The following is a 19,157-nucleotide window of genomic DNA, read 5'->3' on the forward strand; positions in this document are numbered from 1 at the left end:
AGAGAAAGCAAATTAGATCTGGGCTCCATGTCTGCTTGGGGTGGCTACTGCTCATCATCTTTCCATCACTTTCCCAACATCTCCTGTTCAGGACGATGCTCAGAGAAAGAGAGCTCCAAAAGCTCTGCTTACATGACACAGAAAGGCATAAGCACACAGGGAAAGGCATGGACCTACACAGCTCCCTGCACTGGGGTCTGCTGTGCTACACTGTGGGATTATTTCCACATGATACTCTTTCCTCTGAATGCAAGGACACATCTCTTTTCTTGTGACTTCCCAGCACCCTGCCTAGAGCCTGCCCCAAATAAGACCTCAGAGAGAGTGTGTGGGAAGAGTGAGCTGACCCTCGTGTGCACGGCTGCAGAGCCTGCTCATGTCCAGGCACCGGCATGAGGCAGGAAACCCACTCCAGGTCTGTCTGTGGCACGAGGCTGGACCGGCAGAGAGCCTGCTGAGGTCCGTGGCACACTCCCTCCTCTTCTTCCTTTAGCTGGGGCTCTGTCCCTGTGACCAGTCATTCATAAGATGTGGTCCGAGAACCAGCAGCATCAACATCACCCGGGAGTTTGTTAGCGACACAAAATCTCAGGCCCTACTGAATCAGAAGTTCTCGGGGGTAGAGTCTAGAAATTTGGCTCAACAGCCCTCCAGGTGATTCTAATGCAGGCTAAAATTAGAGAGCCATTGCCTATGACAACCTCATGCTAGAGCGGGGACAAGGAGGGGTCAAGCCCACAGCATGGCAGCTGCTTACAACACCCACGGGCAAGGCTAGCCACTCCCATCAGGTGCTCCCTCTGGAGGCAAACTCATACTTGCACACACGCTCATACGTGAGCATCTGGTAGCTCTCTGGGAAGTCCACATGTGGGGTGTCAGGGCTCCCCAGGGTCCAGCCAAGCACACAGATGGAAGAACGGTCCTTGCCAGGTGACACCCTGTAACACCCTGAACGGTCCTTGCCAGGTGACAGTCCTTTGTCTTTCATCCCTTCTAAGGTTCCCTGAGTGCTCCCTTGGAGGTCAGAGAAGCTGAGGAATTGCCCAGCTCAGACCAGACATGCCAGCAGAGAGGCCAAGGTGGCCTGTGTGCCCAGGAGAGTTTGGGGTATGTGCAAAAGCCAGCAAAGTACTTCCTGTGCGTGGGCAGCCAGGACTGGGGACGAGTACTTAGCACACAGAGCTCGACAAGAGCACGCCCCCGCCAGCCGTGGTTGCCAGATGCAGAGACCCCCTTGGTCCCTTCCCAGGGCTATTCCCTGTCCCCATCCCTTTTGACCCCACCTTCTGACACCTGACCCCACCGGGCCTATAGCCAGGCCCTGCGGCATCTCCCTGTAAGGATTTGGACAGAAAACCCTGGCCTCTGCGAGCCGACGGGAGTGGAGGGAGGCTCTCTCGCTCAGATCTGGTTTCACACTTCCCCTGGCCGCCAGCACCAGCTGTGCTATATAAGGCGGTGCCTGTGCTGGAGAGAGACTTGGACCCCCAGCGAGAAGCCTGCTCAGACCGTGAGTGCCACCCTCACCCACCCCTGCAGCCACTGTGGGCTTAGCAGCTCCTCTTCCCGACCTCCCCATCCCCTTTTTCCTCCTGCCGCTGCTCCTTATCCCCTTTTTACTTCTGTCCCCAAACCTCCCCTCCTCCTTTTTCTCCTGCCCCCCTTTCAATCCCCTTTTTATTTCTGCCCACCACACCCCACCCTTTTTTCTCCTGCCCACACCTCCCTATCCCCCTTTTACTCCTGCCCCCCACCTCTCCATCCCTTTTTTCTCCTGTCCCCCTGCCTCTCTATCTCCTTTTTCTCCTGTCCCCCACCTCCCCAACCCCGTTTTCTCCTACCTCCCCACCTCCCTAGCCCCTTTTTCGCCTGTTCCCATCCCTTTTTTGCTGGCTGACCTCTCATCTCCTACATAGGAGTTACCCTTTCTGCTTTGAGGATTTCTCCTTTCCCCCACTGGCCATGAGACTTCTCCCTCCCCCAGCTGAGGTGAGGAACCCCCAAACAGTCTCATTCTGGTCTGTATACCTCTGGGTGCCTTGCCTTTCCCCTGGGTTGGCCAGGCCGCTTTGTCTGAGAGCTCTGAGACAAAGTGTAGGATGGGAGCCCGACTGCCAGGACATGTGTTGAGGAAAGGGATGCCAGGTGGAAATGGCTTTTCCAACAAGGTATCTCTGGCGACCCCTGCATCTCTGGCAGCCCTGGAGCATGCTGGCTGAACCTCAGGCCCGCGGGCTGCCCAGCTCCCTGCTCAGAGCTTTGGCATGAAGGAGACATGAACAGCTGGGGACCTCGGGGGCCTCCCTTACTCTGCCCCCTCATCTGAGACACAGGCAGAGCTGGGGTCAGCTGTTTCAGAGCTAGACTGAGGACTGCTTGTTCTTCCCATAGGAAGAAAGGAAAGATCTTCCCTTTCCTGCCACACCCTGGACTTTGGAGGCTGAAGGGAGCTACTTTTGATTCTCTGGGAACAAATCAGATTCTGGGTTGGCTGTAACACTAAGGAGAGATGAAATGCTCTGTGCTCGCTTCGGCAGCACATATACTAAAACTGGAACAACACAGAGAAGATTAGCATGGCCCCAGCGCAAGGATGACACACAAATTTGTGAAGCGTTCCATAATTTTAAAAGAAAAAAAAAAAAAGAAATGTGCTGAGCTGGGCCTGGGCTACCTCCCCCAGGTTCCTGCAGCCCCCAGCCCATGCTCAGCAGTTCCTGGGTAGCCTGGCCTCTCACGACATGTCCTTTGCTCTCCCTCAGCTGACTCCTGGCTGCATAACTCCTAGCCAGACCACACTGCCCAGAAACGTGTTCCAGCTGCAGCTCCTGCACATCTGGGAATGTGTTCTCAGAGGTGGTGTGTCAGAGGCACCTATGCCTTCCACATCCTGCACTGTGAGGGGCCGCTGCAGTCAAGTCAGGCCTTCACTGCCTTAATACATAGCCCCTGTGCAAGAGTGCAAGCTCCATTACAGGGTGGTAAAACAAATGCCCTCCAAGCCCGGGTCTTAGAAAGACATCACCAGAGGCTGTTGGGAATGAGCCTGACCCCTCCTTGCCCCTACTCCCCCTTGTGCCCCAACTTCCCCTTGTTCCCCAACTCCATGTGGGGCTCTGGAACCATACCCAGGGCTGGAACCCAGGCTGCCTCGTTTGAACTCAGACACTGGGCCTCTATCCCTTCCAAGCTGCTCGGTTTCACAACTCGGGCAGAGGCCACTCCCGTAGTTGTCATTCTATCCACCTTCATCCTTGGCAGGTCCAGAATACTCTGTTCAAGACATAGGAGGTAACTTAGACATACAGGACCTGACAAGCTTTGCTTCTTTGCAGGTCACAGGATCTGAGAAACATCCCAGGAGCCCACATTCCTGAGACAGTTACTCTGTGAAGCCCCCTCACCCACCTGCCACGTGCCAACAGGACCTGGGGAAAGGATGGTGGGGACCAAGGCCTGGGTGTTCCCCTTCCTGGTCCTGGAAGCCACATCTGTGCTGGGTACAGGCTAAGTATCTGCTAGCCCCCAAATTCCTCACTTGCCACGTGAAGCCATGTTTGGTCTGGGACCAAATGATGCATCTGCTGTAAGACACAGCAATGACTGTAAGACCTGAGGCTGTTGTATGGGTTTATTCATAATTTATATGCTGCTTATCTCCCACCCAAACTTGAGACAGTCCCCAATATTAAAACTCACAGGAACTTTTAAGTGAGGAGAGGGATGAGCAGTCATTCAAAGGGAAGAAAAGAGATAAGAGGGTCACTGCTGCTAAGTACTACATTTAGCTCTGAGCTTCCTGGTAGCCAAAGCAATAGAGAATGACAGGAATCACTGAGTTCTCAGAAGCAGGTTTGGTCTGTTGTTAGTTTTATGAAATTCTTTTGGCCTAAAGCTCAATTTTATTTAGATCCTGCAGTCACATTTCATGGACACACCTGAACTCTTTCTGGTCTGCTTGCCCTCTGAGTGCATCCTCTGGTGACACGGAGCTCTGGAGGGAACAGTTAGAAAGGACTTGCCCAGTGGAGGTGCTGACTTCCCGAGGCATCTGAGTATAGGGGCCCCAGCACTCCCAAACATGCTTTCTCACCTCCCTTTCCTCTCCTGATTCTAACCACATCCTGAGGTAAAGCAAAAATGCTCCAAACTCTCTTTTGAAGTTGAATGCCCTGCAGGATTTGTGACCACAGATGCAGGGACAAAGGCTGTCTTTGCTTCAGGCCAACTCCGTGTGTGCCCACCTCCTGCCTTGCTCTTTCCAGCCTGACAGCTGCTGCTGGGGAAGATGATTAACATTCAGTCATTTGAGGGGAATCAGATTAGCTTGATTAAAAGAGCTCCTGTCACCTCAATTAAGCAGTACAGGGAATACCAGTCTGGTTTCTCACAGGAGAGCTGACTGCCTGCGAAAGCTTTTGCAGCCCTCTGTGCTCCTTCTTCCCATTCTGGAGCCCCCAACCCAGCCCTGGGGTAGAGCTGGAGCTGCCTTGGCCTGAGAGCCCTGCATCTGTCCTCAGGCAGGTCCTGCCAGCCTGTGTTGGAAAATTGAGGGCTACTGCTCCAGTTAAGCGTATGAGTCTATAGAGTGTGGACTCCTCAGGGAAGAAAAATGGCTGTCTCCAGTGCCAGGCATGGAGCTGGAAGGTGTCCTCAACACTTCTCAGTATGCATGATGGGCACTGGTCTAGGGGGTCTTGTGGATGCGCTGACCTCATGCCCACCATCCTCTGAGGCAGAAGTTATTATCATCTTCATGTGACAGTGAGAGGACAGGGGTCAGATGGGCCGAGTGGCTTGTCTGAGGTCACAAGGGGAGGAAGCAGCAGAGTCTCAGGTTTCCATGCTCTCAATCTGCACAGACATCAGAGCTGTTGCCATTCCATCTCGTGGAATCTCATGCCAACGGAATCACCCTGTGAGGTGGGAATTCATATCTCTACATGTTACAGATGAGGAAGAGAAAGCTGTGTTCTTCCAGGAAGGACAGTCCAGACACAGAAGCAGGAGCTCAGCCCCCTGGCTGCTCAGTAGCTTCTGGTGATGATTTCCATAACAAGAGTGAAAGGGAGCTACCCTACATACTGGATCTCTTTCTTGATCATCCTGAATAGTGCATCACCCTGTGATGCAGCGATTATTGATGTGTTCCTGTTTTATGGGGAAACAGGATCAGAGAAAGGAAACTTTTCTGAGGTTGCACAGCAATAAGTGGCAGGATGGGATTTGAACCCATGTCCGGGGTTCATGCTCTTCACATCACACTGCTTCCCTGTGTCTTGAGGAGCCCTGTAAATTTCAGTTATTGCCACTCACTGAGCCTCTTCTCCTGGTTCTCAGGGAGGCAAATGATGCTCACCCAGGCAGTCAGAAGAGTCCAGCCTGGGAGGAAGACACCCGGTGTCTTTGCCAAGCCTGCTGAGCCCCTGGAGAGTGAGTTGTGGTGCAGCCAGGACAGGCTGGGGAGGGGGAGGTTCTTTACTGAGCTTCCTGAGTGATTCTCTGAAGCCAGGGCATGGTGTCAGTGTTCCATGGATACCCACTTTTATAAGGCATGTGGTCTTCCATCTCTGTCCAGGCAGGGGAACCTGGTATGTTCAGAGTCGAGGATGGCAGGAGGGAGGGGGGTGAGGATGGAGAGATAAAGGGAGGCAGAGGGAGAGAGATAAGGATGGAGGGATGGTGGGAGAAGGATGAGGATGGAGAGATGGGGAAGGAGGGGGATTAGAAAGAGAAATGATGGGAGGAGGAGGATGAGGATGAGGATAGAGAGATGCCTGGGGCCAGCTCCAAATGCCTGACGATGGGTGTGGTGTGGCCCAAGCCACGTGGAGAAAGCTTACCCTGACTGCAAGGCTGAGGGGCTACCTTGAGAAAGAGAGCTACTGATAAGAACTGAGGAGGACTTTGCAGGGGTTGGGGAGAGGAGCTAGAGAGAGGCTGGGGAGGGGAATATGACAGGGCCTGTGCCTACAGGGGTGGTGAGAGGCATCAGGGATGGCTCCCAGGGTTAAAGGAGAACAGAGCTCATCTGGGCCTGGCTCTGTCTCTCAGGCCCTGGGGAATGGACAACATGGTTCAACATCGACCACCCAGGCGGGAAAGGCGACTATGAGCGACTGGATGCCATTCGCTTCTACTACGGGGATCGGGTGTGTGCCCGGCCCCTGAGGCTGGAGGCTCGGACTACTGACTGGACACCTGCAGGCAGCACTGGCCAAGTGGTCCATGGTAGTACTCGTGAGGGCTTCTGGTGCCTCAACAGGGAGCAGCAGCCCGGCCAGAACTGCTCCAATTACACTGTGCGCTTCCTTTGCCCTCCAGGTGAGCCCGCACCCCCTACCCCACCTCCCACCAGCTCTGCTCAGGGGAGGCCAGAACCTGCCTCTGCCATGGGAACTCTGTCCATCACACACACACACACACCTTGACTCACTAATGACCAAGTAGTGCCATTCGTGCCAGAACCTCCCGATAGTGTTCTGTGCTTATGGATATCCTCCTTCACCCACTTTATTGGGTTCAAGTGGCACCAGTGAAGACCACAGGCTGAGGCCAGACTGCTTGGGTTGAATCCCTAGCCTACCGTATGAACCGTGCTCCTTGGACAGATTTTCTGACGTTCTCGTAGCCTCAAGTTTCTCACATGTCAAATAGGGGTCATAGTAACCCTCCTAGGGTTTTCATGAGGATGAAATGAGATAATGAGTGTGGAGGATTGAACCTAGGCAAGCATTCCCCAAGTGGTAGTCTCTCTTACTGTTCCTACAGTGCCAGACACTGTAGCTGTCCACGTTGCTCAACCTTTACAGCCAGCCTGTGAGGGGACTGTGTCCTGACAAGCCACATGAGGGTCAGAGAAGGCAGCGGCTCATGGTTCCACAGCCAATAAGGGCAGATCCTGGGAGCAAGCCATGTCTGTGCAGCAGAGTCCATGCTCTTTACATTCACTCACCCCCAGGATCATACAGACAGGAGACCAGACTGCTCCTTTTTTTTTGGAGTCTCACTCCATCGCCCAGGCTGGAGTGCAGTGGCACGCTCACGGCCACCCCAGCGTCAACCTGCTGGGCTCTGGCAATCCTTCCACCTCAGCTTTCCAAGTAGCTGGAACTATAAGTGCATGCTACCACACCTGGCTAATTTTTAAAATTTATTGTAGAGACAAGGTCTCACTAAGTTGCCCAGGCTGGTCTCGAAACTGTGGGCTCAGGCAATCCACTCACCTCAGTCACCCAAAGTGCGGGAATTACAGGCTGAGCCACCAAGCCCAGCTCTGCTCCTTTCTTGAATGGGCACCCTCCCTTTGGTTTCCCCAGTCCAAGCAGCCTGATCCTGCAGGCCCAGGGGCCAGTGATGGTCATCTGGAGCAGGACCTCAGGCTGGACTCCCAGGCAGGGGCTGAAGCCCCCATTCTTGCACACAGGCCTACGGCCAGAGGGGAGGAGGGTAGGCAGCAGGGGGCTCTATGTCTGAGCCACTGCAGGTCCCCCGCTCTGGCTACTCATGGTGCCCTTGGGCAGGAGCCCATGACTGTTCCCATACTCGTGAAGAAGAAAGATGGCGCTATCCCTGTACATCCTAGGGTGGCATAATATGGAGGTCCCGGTGCTCGGCCAGCATGCCTCTCTGTGGGCCACTCCCGGCCCATAAGGTGCCTTGGTGCAAATTAGAGACACCACTTCCTCGAGTCTTGACTTCCATTTGTTGGAAAAATCATTGCAGTAAATAAAAATATCAGTGACATCTGTGACAAAAACGGAGGCCCATCTCTCCTCACCAGGGAAGCCTCAGGGTCAGATTTTCTGACAGAGTGCCCTGGCAATGGAAGTCAGACTGCCTCCTGATCCCACATTGTAGGGTCCCTGCGCCAAGACACAGGACACATCTGGAGTCCGTGGTCTCCCTGGAGCAAGTGCTCAGCTGCCTGCGGCCACACGGGGGTCCAGACCCGCACACGCACCTGCCTGGCAGAGACGGTGTCACTGTGCACAGAGGCTACTGAGGAGGGCCAGCTCTGCTTGGGCCAGACCTGTGCAGGTACCATCCTTCTTCCTGGCATTGGGCAGCCTGTGGTGGGTGAGGTGAAGCAGCCTGGGAAGGGGTGGGGGCTCATCCTGAGACTGACAGATCCTGTCATTGACTCACTGTCACCTAAGCGTCTGTCACCTGCTCCAGTGGGGGATATATAGGATACTGTGGGAATGCTGGGCTGAGTTGATGATCACAGTTCAGAAGACTCCAAGACAGCTTTCTTGAGGAGGTGTCCTGGGCTAAGTCTTGAAGCAAGAATGGGAGTGAGTCCTGTAGGCTGATGAGGAGGGTAATAGAAGCCAAGGAGGAGGGGAGTGGATGCGAGTCCACAGGCTGGGATATGGCTGTAAGAGTGCTAGGATCTGCATAGGCCTTGCTGACATGGCCCCTTGTCCCGTAGCCTGTGACCTGACCTGCCCCATGGGCCAAGTGAATGCTGACTGTGACTCCTGCATGTGTCAGGACTTCCTGCTTCACGGGGTGGTCACCCTCCCTGGAGGTGGCCCAGCCTCGGGGGCCACTGTCTACCTGCTGACCAAGACGCCCAAGCTGCTGACCCAGACAGACAGGGGTGGCAGATTCCGAATCCCTGGCTTGTGCCCTGATGGCAAAAGCATCCTGAAGATCACCAAGACCAAGTTTGCCCCCATTGTACTCACAATGCCCAAGACTAGCCTGAAGGCAGCCACTGTCAATGCAGAGTTCACAAGGGCAGGTAATGAAGTCCTCGGGGCAGGGCTGGGGATGAGGGCCAGGCTTTTAAGTAAAGGGATTGCGAAGGCCCACATGGCCCTATGTCATCTGCCCCCATTATTCTGCTGCTCTCTTCTCCTGTTACTACCCCTCATCAAGCCACAGTGAGCTGCTGGCTGCTCCCAAGCGCAAAGGCTTACTCACACCTGAGGGCCTTTACAGCGCCTGTGTGTTCCGTTTAGAGAGTTCCTTCCCAGATCCTGAGGTGGCTTCCTCCCTGGTCACCTTATCTAAAACAGCCAATAACAATAGAGCACGCGGTTGAAGGACATAGAGACAGAGGCTTACTGGGTTCAGTCAGAAGATTCTGCCAGTGCATTATTCAAAAGTCAGTTCTGTCCTAATGGCAGTGCTTAGAAATCTCGGCTGGGCCCATTTGTTCTCCACTGTCCCACCCAGATGCTGTGCGATGGGCCCTGGGAGCAGGTTCCAAGGTTGGGAGTGGAGGGGCAGACTCTACTCTGGACCATTAGAGATGGGGTGGGGGTAAAGCTATATCATTTTAACACCATCAGAGACCCTGAGGGGACAAGGCTCTGTAGAACCTGTCACAAAACAAACCAAAACACTGCTTCTCATCTTCTGTCCCAGAAACTCCATATATTGTGATGAACCCTGAGACAAAGGCACGGAGAGCAGGGGAGAGTGTGTCCCTGTGCTGCAAGGCCACAGGGAAGCCCAGTCCAGACAAATACTTTTGGTGCGTATTCTGCCAGCCACCCTGCTCAATTCTCCCCTTGGAAACCAGAGCTTTCTTGCATTGGGTCTAGACTTGTTAATAGGAATAACCCAGTGAGGCACAGAGACAAAGCCGGGATGCTGGGACTTGCTAGTAGCAGCTGGTAAGGTTAGGGCTGCCCAGACAGCCAGCAAGCCCTCATTGTACCCTAAAAGCTGGGATCTCCCAGATCATCTCTGGTGTTGGGGTCCTGACTCGCATATCTACATGCCACAGAATAAGCTTCTTTATCACTGCTTCCTCCACCAAGGCAAAGTCAGAATCTCTCATTTCTATCACTCCTTACCCTTCACAAACATTTTACCTCCACTCCACTCTCTGTTGACCCGCCCAACAATCCTGTAAGGTCAGCTAGAGATCATCACTGCCATTTTATAGAGCAGAAAGCTGCAGCTCGGGGAGGTGAGAGGGTCTGTCCAAACATCTCCAGTCAGGTCAGTGGTAGGGCTGGGACTCAGAACCACGTCCCTTGATTCCCAGGCCAATCGGTGAACCGGGTCAAAGGTGATATTGGCCTGGGAACCTATCCACCATCTGCCTCCTTGGCTGCTTGCTCCTGGCACTGTCCCCAGGGACACCTGCCGTCCCTCTGCCCACTCAGACCCCCTCATCCCTTGCAGGTATCACAATGACTCATTGCTGGACCCCTCGCTCTACAAGCACGAGAGCAAGTTGGTGCTGAGGAACCTGCAGCGGGACCAAGCTGGGGAATACTTCTGCAAGGCACAGAGTGATGCTGGGGCTGTGAAGTCTCAGACTGCCCAGCTGATTGTCACAGGCAAGCTTGTCTGGGTCCCTGGGGGTCCTAGGGGTGTACCAGGCTGGCTAAGCACCTGAGGGACCATAGCTGGGCAAAGCACAGGTTTTTCTGCACTGTGCTTGGTGCTATGCCCTCTGGGACACAAAGACCTGAATCCTTCCATCACAGCGCCATGGCTTAAGGGTGAAGATAAGAAATGCAAATAAGAGACCATAAAGGTAGAAACATGCAGCTAAAACAGGAGATAGTGGGCCATGGACTCTAATAGGTGACAGACAGATACCTTCCAGGAGTGAGGGACAATGGATGGCTGCCTGAGAGAGCAGCTTTCCAGCTGGGACCTTGACTGCCTGTTGCATGACCTACTGAAGTTTAGGTCTTACCCCTGGGAAATCTGATTTAATTGTTCTGAGATGTGTCCCAGACTGGCATAGTTTAAAAGCTCCCCAGGTGATTATAATTTGCAGCCAAGGTTGAGAACCCCTGATCTTAAAGAATTGGCAGGAACTGTGTCTGGAGTGGGGCGTTCTAGATTGAGGGATAGCGTGGCAAAGGCACAGAAGTGGGGAGCCTTACAAAAAGGTCACCTAGAGCTGCTTCAAAAAGAGAACTGGAGGGGGAGTTATTGGAGGACAATGACCAGTCTGGAACCTGTCCTTGAAAAATGAGGGGGAAGGAAGACAGCTTAGTAATGGGCCGAAACAAAACAAAACAAAACAAAAAAAAAGGCAGAGGAAGAGAGAATTTATTGGAAGGACCCTGGAAACTTTTATAGACTCCAAGAGAGTTGAGCAACAGACCTCAGGACAGACAGGACACAGGACACTCTGAACCTCAGCAAAGCAGATGTGGAGCCCTCAGCAGTGGGTCCTGACCCATTCCACCCATGCTGCCTGTCTATTACAGTTTTGCTTAATACTGCTCTATTAATTTATAAATAATAACTACTTATACTTTCTACATTTATATGCACATGGTCCTAACTATAGCATAAAGGAGAAAGAAAAAAAATTTTAATACAAAATAGTATGTATTTCAGTATCTAAATACGTTGGCACAGTGACACAAGAAAACAAACCAGGAGGTCAGACACTTACTCTTAGATCCAGAGTCACCATAAATGTGACAGCTACAAATGCTGATGGGTACAAAGTTATCATTTTGGCATTTCAGTCCTTAGGTAATGTTGCAGGGATGTGATTTTCCTGGGATGAGGAAGAGTTCTTGGTATTGTTCTATGCTAAATAAAGAACAATCTTAGCTCAATTTATATGGTAGTTGCATTCTTGAAAAATTCAGTGTATGGTTAAAACTACATAAAAATACTAGGCTCTAATCCTTTTAAACAAGTTTTCCACCTACATGAATGTCTGGTGGGATATGTGAAAGATAGGGAACAGTGCCAGGCACTGCAGGACATAGAACATCAAGGATCCTGCCCACAATATGCCAGTAGCCCCCCAATTTTGGTAATAACTCCCTCACCAATTTTCAAGACCCCCCATGGAGACAAGTGGAGTCCCCATGATTTTAGTGGAGTCAGCAACCAACTCTGTCTCCCTGTATACAAAATGGGACTAGTGATAGCTCTTCTACCTTCCTCGGAGTGTTCTGTGAGAATTAGGGTCATGGACTTACAAATACTTTAGAAGCCATAGAACACTGTGGAGAGGTGAGGCTGAGATACCTTTGTGTAGGATGTAAACTTACATCCTAGTTTCCACACCCCTTCCCTCCACAGCACCTGATGAGACTCCTTGCAACCCAACCCCTGAGAGCTTCCTTATCCGATTGCCCCACGACTGCTTCCAGAATGCCACCAACTCCTTCTACTATGATGTGGGCCACTGCCCTGTCAAGACCTGTGCAGGGCAACAAGATAAAGGGATCCGGTGCCGGGATGCTGTGGAAAACTGCTGCGGCATCTCCAAAACAGAGGAGCAGGAGATCCAGTGCAGTGGCTACACGCTGCCCACCAAGGTGGCCACGGAGTGCAGCTGCCAGCGCTGCACGGAAACCCGGAGCATCGTGCGGGGCCGTGTCAGTTCCGCTGACAATGGAGAACCCCTGCGCTTTGGTCATGTGTACATGGGGGGCAGCCGAGTGAGCATGACTGGCTACAAGGGCACGTTCACCCTCCACATCCCCCACGACACGGAGAGGCTGGTGCTCACTTTTGTGGACAGGCTGCAGAAGTTTGTCAATACCACCAAAGTGCTGCCCTTCAACAAGAAGGGGAGTGCCATATTCCATGAAGTCAAGATGCTACGACGTAAGGAGCCCATCACTCTGGAGGCCATGGAGACCAACGTTATCCCCCTGGGGGAAGTGGCTGGCGAAGACCCTATGGCTGAACTGGAAATCCCATCCAAGAGCTTCTACAGGCAGAATGGGGAGCCCTACACAGGAAAAGTGAAAGCCAGTGTGACCTTCCTGGATCCCCGGAATATTTCTACAGCCACGGCTGCCCAGAGCGACTTAAACTTCATCAATGATGAGGGGGACACCTTCCCCCTTCGGACATATGGCATGTTCTCTGTGGACTTCACAGATGAGGTCACCTCAGAGCCACTAAATGCTGGCAAGGTGAAAGTCCACCTTGACTCCACCCAGGTCAAGATGCCAGAGCATGTGCCCACAATGAAGCTCTGGTCACTCAACCCAGACACAGGGCTGTGGGAGGAGGAGGGTGATTTCAAATTTGAAAGCCAAAGGAGGAACAAAAGAGAAGAGAGAACATTTCTGGTGGGCAACATGGAGATCCGTGAGAGGAGGCTCTTCAACCTGGATGTCCCTGAAAGCAGGAGGTGCTTTATCAAGGTGAGAGCCTACCGGAGCGAGAGGTTCTTGCCCAGTGAGCAGATCCAGGGGGTTGTGGTCTCTGTGATCAACCTGGAGCCCAGAACTGGCTTCTCCTCCAACCCAAGGGCCTGGGGCCGCTTTGACAGTGTCATTACGGGCCCCAATGGGGCCTGCGTGCCGGCCTTCTGTGATGACCAGTCCCCTGATGCTTACTCTGCCTACGTCTTGGCAAGCCTGGCTGGAGAGGAACTACAAGCGGTAGAGTCTTCTCCTAAATTCAACCCAAATGCAATTGGTGTTCCTCAGCCCTACCTCAACAAGCTTAAGTACCGTCGAACAGATCATGAGGATCCACGGGTTAAGAAGACTGCTTTCCAGATAAGCATGGCCAAGCCAAGGCCCAACTCGGCTGAGGAGAGCAACGGACCTGTCTATGCTTTTGAGAACCTCCGGGCATGTGAAGAGGCCCCACCTAGTGCGGCCCACTTTCGGTTCTACCAGATTGAGGGGGATCGATATGACTATAACACGGTCCTCTTCAATGAGGATGACCCCATGAGCTGGACAGAGGACTACCTGGCATGGTGGCCTAAGCCAATGGAGTTCAGGGCCTGCTACATCAAGGTGCGGATCATGGGCCCACAGGAGGTGAATGTGCGATCCCGCAACATGGGAGGCACCCACCGGCAGACAGTGGGAAAGCTGTATGGAATCCGGGATGTAAGGAGCACTCGGGATAGGGAACAGCCCAACGTCTCATCCGCCTGTCTAGAGTTCAAGTGCAGTGGGATGCTCTATGACCAGGACCGTGTGGACCGCACACTGGTGAAGGTCATCCCTCAGGGCAGCTGCCGTCGGGCTAGTGTGAACCCCATGCTGCATGAGTACCTGGTCAACCACCTGCCCCTGGCAGTCAACAATGACACCAGTGAATACACCATGCTGGCACCCCTGGACCCACTGGGCCACAACTATGGCATCTACACTGTCACTGATCAGGACCCTCGTACAGCCAAAGAGATCGCTCTGGGCCGGTGCTTTGACGGCACATCTGACGGCTCCTCCAGGATCATGAAGAGTGATGTGGGAGTTGCCCTTACCTTTAACTGTGTGGAGAGGCAGGTGGGCCGCCAGAGCGCTTTCCAGTACCTCCGAAGCACCCCAGCCCGACCCCCTGCAGCACGTACTGCCCAAGGAAGAGTGCCCCCAAGGAGGCAGCAGCGGGTGAGCAGGGCTGGCCAGCGCAGGAGCGGAGGTGTGGTCTCTCTGAGATTTCCTGGAGTTGCTCAACAGCCTTTGAGCAACTAAGTCTTGTGGTACTTCACACTCTTTCCCCCCACCTCATGTGACAGCCATTGTGAGATTGATGCACACACTGTTACTTGGTTAATTTAAGCACATCTGTTTTGGTGCAATTTGCTTGTTTGCTTTTTCATGCCTTTACTTGCTATATTTGTCCCATGATACTGATTGGTATGTGGCTCTCCTTTAAAAGGAACACAAGAAACTGGCTGCTAGTAAAACTGTAGCTTCAACTGTTCTTCATTTAGTGCCATTAATACAAACATACTTCCTTTTCTTTTTGCATGGTTTTGCCCACTTCTAAAATAATGATAATTTGATGCTGAAGATCTAATAACCGATATAAAGCATATTTCTTGGTCTTGCTCCACAGGATGTAAACAAGGCTCTGATCATACACACAAATGATGGTGAAATAAAGAAACAAAATAAACATTTTTACTTGAAATAAATAATTTTCTTGGCTGAATTTAGAATTCTAGTGCCTAATCAAAGTTGAGCTATTAAATATAGGGCAATCACAGTTCCCCTACCAAGTCTGGAAAGCACCTCTACTGCTATCCACAGTTATACTAGGTTGCTCACTGTACTCATGTGTTTACATTTGCTTGTTCTCTGACTGGAAACCCAGCGTTTCCCAGGGCAGATGTCAATAAATACACATTCTGTACTTTGATTCTGAGGCCACTGTCCTATCTCAACCATTAAAGTAAACCAGCTGCTCAGAGAGGCGCAGAGAATTCTAGAAAGCAGTCTCAGGTGTTGTGAGTCCCAGACCAGGGCAGGGCAATGAGGCACACACTCCAGCAGCCACATTTATCCTCATGGATCATATTTTCCATTTGCAGAGAAGAGCAGAGATTCCTGGTGTTGTGAGCTTATTCTGGGCTCCCATGCAAGAAAACATATCCCGATCTTTTTCTCTCTCTCTAATACTGTGGAGCTTATACAATGGTTTGGCCTGGGGTCCGGCAGGCTGGTCAAGTGGTCCTTTGGCTCTCCCCTCAGCCTGTCGCCTTCTCCAGCTGGGCTGGCTGACCTCCCTCAGAAATGATGGGCTTTTTCTTTTCCTTTGTTTTTTTTTAAAGCTCTTCTAAAGATGTTCAGCTTTTCCAGACACCCGATCTCTGTTGTGTGTTATAGCCCCTGTCCCTGGGGTAAAACAACTGGTCCAAATGACAGGGTTTTGTTTTTGGAAGAGGTATTTGATTTAAAATAGTAAATTGAAGGCCAGTGGGTAGTGCCAGCACAATCTCAGAAGCATCAACAGTCAGGACAGTGGGAGGTGGGGCCGGGTAAGGTGCACTCCCTGCCCTGTTCTACCCACTCCAGAAGCCGTCAGGAAAGAGGTCGAGGGGGCTGATGGGGAAAGGGTACCGTTTATACTTAGGACAGAATGCTCTCCCTGACCCCTGGCCAGCTGAGTGCAGCCCTGGCATGGGCTGGATGTGTGCTGTGTGCTGCCTGGCTCCTGGGAGTTCAGTGTGTGATCAGTCAGAAATGTCTCTGCCTAAGCACCCAATCCCCATGACCACAGAGAGGGCGCGCATATGTAGGACCCAGGTCTAGTGGCCCCGTGGTTACAACTTTACCCACTTCCAGACTTTGCTTCTGCCCTGGTCTCTCACTGATGCCCGGCTGAGGGGTCAGTGCGCAGCTATCCTGATGCCCCACTGTCACGAGACAGTGCATGCTGCTTCAACTTGGCCACCTGTTCCATAAAACTCACAGGGAGGAGTTTCCTTGTTGTTTTCAGTTGAGGGTTTGAATTAATGGACTGCGAAGGCAGTAGCTGGTACCTGGTTCTTCACTCACCATTTATTGAGTGACCACTTGATGCCAGGCCATGTATAGAGATAGGCCTTTATGAGATTGTTTAAAATATACATGTGGTGGCATCCAACTTGAAGGGGTAGTCAGAGGAGGCTTCTTAGAGGAGGTGACATAATTTGACTGAATGATAGCTAAGAGTTGACTTGTTGTTGTGGCTGTCAGGAACAAGGGCACAAGCAGAAACAGCTGTGCAAAACCAGGAGCAGAAGCTTGGCAGGGCGGGTGGGCAGGCAGGCAGATGCCACTCTGTCAAACAAGGAAACACTGTTGAGTTGAGCTCATGAGACTTAATTCCTTTTTTTTCCCAACATGATTCATAGGTTTATAAGATGTGCTCCTTGCTAGCTGTATGTCTTTCCCCTGGACCTCCATTTCCTCACCCATAAATGAAGGAATTGGTCGAGATCAGGACCTAGGCCATCTCTAAAGTCCTTTGTGCTATCTTCATTGAGGCCAAGGTCAGTTCTCAGGATGTTTTTGCTTTGCCAAACCACTGCTGATCTGCCAGTTATTCCCCTAGGTGGAGACTGTACCCTGGATAGGCCAAGCATTCATTTCAGAATGCCCTAGGATTTCCGTCTCAGCCTGCTCTACACTGGTTATTGAGTTACTGAACTACTGTACATCGAGCTCCTCAGTGTGCCTTGCATGAGGACAGAAACTGGATGGCAGGGAGGAGGGCCACAGGAAGGAAGGTAGAGGGCCAACCAGGCTGCCTCTGCTTATAAAGTCAAGTTCTGAGAGCACCAGCAGATAGGGTGATAGAGAAATATGTCACCAAGATGTCCAGACAAGAACAGAATCTTGAAAGATTGAGGACTTAAGCAAAATTGGAGACAGTGCGGGGATGGGTGGGGTTTCAGGCGAAGGGACTGGCTAGAGCCAAAGTGTAGAAGTGGGACTCCATACTGGAAGTCTTTTGATTACAAGTAACAGAGGTGCCAGGTAACCTGAGGAAGAAATGAAACTAGAAACTACAAAACCATTACTCTCACTGGTGTTGATTCTCTTAATCTCTCTCACATTCAGTGAGCTCTGTTCTCTCAGTCTCTAACTCAAGCTTGCTCTATACATTCCATATCTCAGACTATCTCTCTGACTCTGCTCTTTCTAGGTCCCTCTCTCTGGTCAGTCTATTCGCAGTCTCTCCTTCTCACTGGGAGGTCTCTCTTCTCTGCTAGAACTGCTGGTTTCTCCTGTAGATCAGCTGTCTCTGTTCTTCTGGGCTCACAGAATACAGTGGCCACCCTACCTACATCTTCTCAAGTCAACAGAGGCTGCCTTTGATTGTCCCAGTTTGAACTGTGGATCCACCTCTAGTCCAATCAACTGTAGCCATGGCAGGGGTGGAGTATAAAGGGCAGCCCTGTTATCCTCCCATCGTTGCCAGGGCGGTGGAGGGGAATGCAATTCTGAAAGGGCGTCTGTGTAGTTGGGGAGACATATCAAAGGTTGGGGGACAGTGAGCACACCATTATGGGGTCACTGAAAGCTCTGGGTTTTTCATTTCCAAACATGAAGGGATTTTGATATATTAAATGAGATCTGTGTGTTAACTGTTCTTTGAAATCTGTTAAGTCTTGTTTTATGACTTGGTCAGGTTTTATAGTTAGTATGATTCAAAACAAACATATAAAATATATATAGAATTAAAAATATGATATAATATGCGTTAATCACTGGGTGCAGTGCTCTATACAGGACCATCAACACAAGCTTAATTGTTCTGTTCAGTAAATAAGTGTATTGAAATCTTCCACTAGATGGTGCTTATGGCAATTTCCCCCTGTGATTCCTCAATTTGGGTTTTATATATTTCAAGGTTTTATTTATTTATTTATTTATTTTTTGAGTTGGAGTCTCACTCTGTCGCCCAGACTGGAGTGCAGTGGCCACTCCCGGCCACTGCAGTCTTGACTGCTGGGCTCCAGCGATCCTTCCGCCTCAGCCCTCCAAGTAGCCGGAATTACAGGCATGCGCTACCACGCCCGGCTGATTTTTTGATTTATTGTAGAGATGAGGTCTCGTCAAGTTGCCCATGTGGGTCTCGAACCCGCGGGCTCAGGCAATCCACTCACCTCAGCCTCCCAAAGCGCGGGATTACAGGCTGAGCCACCGAGCCTGGCTTCAAGGCTCTTTAAAAATTTTTTTTAAATTTTGAGTTGGAGTCTCACTCTGTCACCCAGGCTGGAGTGCAGTGGCACACTCATGGACACCACAGCCTCACCCTGCTGAGCTCAGGTGATCCTTCCACTTCAGTCTCCAAGTAGCTGCAACTACAGGTGTGTGGCACCATGCCTAGCTGATTTTTCTTGATTTATTGTAGAGATGAGGTTTCAGCAAGTTGATCAGGCTGGTCTTGAACCCCTGGGCTTAGGCAATCCTCTCACCTCAGCCTCCCAAAGTGCTGGGATTATAGGTGTGAGCCACCGCACCTGGCTTTTTTAATGGGTGTATGTTAAGCATTGAATTTTCATGCTTTCTTGTATCTTACAATTTTATCTTATTACATAGCTCCCAACTTTCTTTTGGTTAGTGTTTTTATATATTGATCACAGATATCTTTGAATTTGTTTTTACCATCTTTTTTTTTTTATTTTTTAGTCAAGAGTCTCACTCAGTCACCCAGGCTGGAGTGCAGTGGCACGCTCATGGCCACCGCAGCCTCAACCTACTGGGCTCAGGTGATCCTCCCACTTCAGCCTTCCAAGTAGCTGGAACCACAGGCATACGCCACCATGCCCGGCTGATTTTTTGATTTATTGTAGAGACAAGTTCTCACCATGTTGCTCAGGCTGATCTTGAATCCCCGGTCTCAGGTAATCCCCTTGCCTCTGCCTCCCAAAGTGCTGGGATTACAGGCATGAGCCACTGGACCTGGCTCCTTTGCCCATTTAAAAAAATTGGTTTGTCTAGGCTGGGCGTGGTGGT

At 51.4% G+C, this 19,157-nt stretch overlaps 1 protein-coding gene and 1 long non-coding RNA gene across 2 annotated transcripts in view; one reads left to right on the forward strand and one right to left on the reverse strand.

Moving 5' to 3' along the window:
• The first annotated feature begins 1,478 nt into the window (after positions 1 to 1,478).
• On the forward strand, positions 1,479 to 14,841 carry CILP (cartilage intermediate layer protein). Its single transcript, XM_008056159.2, has 9 exons — positions 1,479 to 1,513; positions 3,339 to 3,503; positions 5,344 to 5,436; positions 6,058 to 6,327; positions 7,864 to 8,043; positions 8,438 to 8,752; positions 9,382 to 9,490; positions 10,150 to 10,307; positions 12,031 to 14,841. Exons 2-9 carry the CDS (start codon positions 3,443 to 3,445, stop codon positions 14,397 to 14,399), a joined length of 3,555 nt encoding a protein of 1,184 aa, XP_008054350.1. The 5' UTR covers positions 1,479 to 1,513; positions 3,339 to 3,442; the 3' UTR covers positions 14,400 to 14,841.
• Positions 14,842 to 16,191: 1,350 nt separating this feature from the next.
• Positions 16,192 to 19,157, reverse strand: part of LOC110595474 — an 11,951-nt gene continuing 8,985 nt past the window's right edge. Inside the window, exon 2 of the long non-coding RNA XR_002481864.1 lies at positions 16,192 to 16,472. This is a non-coding gene — a long non-coding RNA (uncharacterized LOC110595474). The remainder of the gene's footprint in view (positions 16,473 to 19,157) is intronic.

Source organism: Carlito syrichta, unplaced genomic scaffold (assembly GCF_000164805.1).
Source record: "Carlito syrichta isolate Samal-C Ts95f unplaced genomic scaffold, Tarsius_syrichta-2.0.1 Scaffold302272, whole genome shotgun sequence".
NCBI classification, from domain to species: domain Eukaryota; kingdom Metazoa; phylum Chordata; class Mammalia; order Primates; family Tarsiidae; genus Carlito; species Carlito syrichta.

What these genes read in the sequence shown, in the direction of transcription:
- CILP (XM_008056159.2), top strand. Translation starts at nt 3,443, where the DNA reads ATGGTGGGGACCAAGGCCTGGGTGTTCCCCTTCCTGGTCCTGGAAGCC. An exon ending in CTTGGGCCAGACCTGTGCAG is followed by an intron (nt 8,044 to 8,437) that starts GTACCATCCTTC and finishes CTTGTCCCGTAG; the next exon opens with CCTGTGACCTGACCTGCCCC. An exon ending in AGTCCAGACAAATACTTTTG is followed by an intron (nt 9,491 to 10,149) that starts GTGCGTATTCTG and finishes CATCCCTTGCAG; the next exon opens with GTATCACAATGACTCATTGC.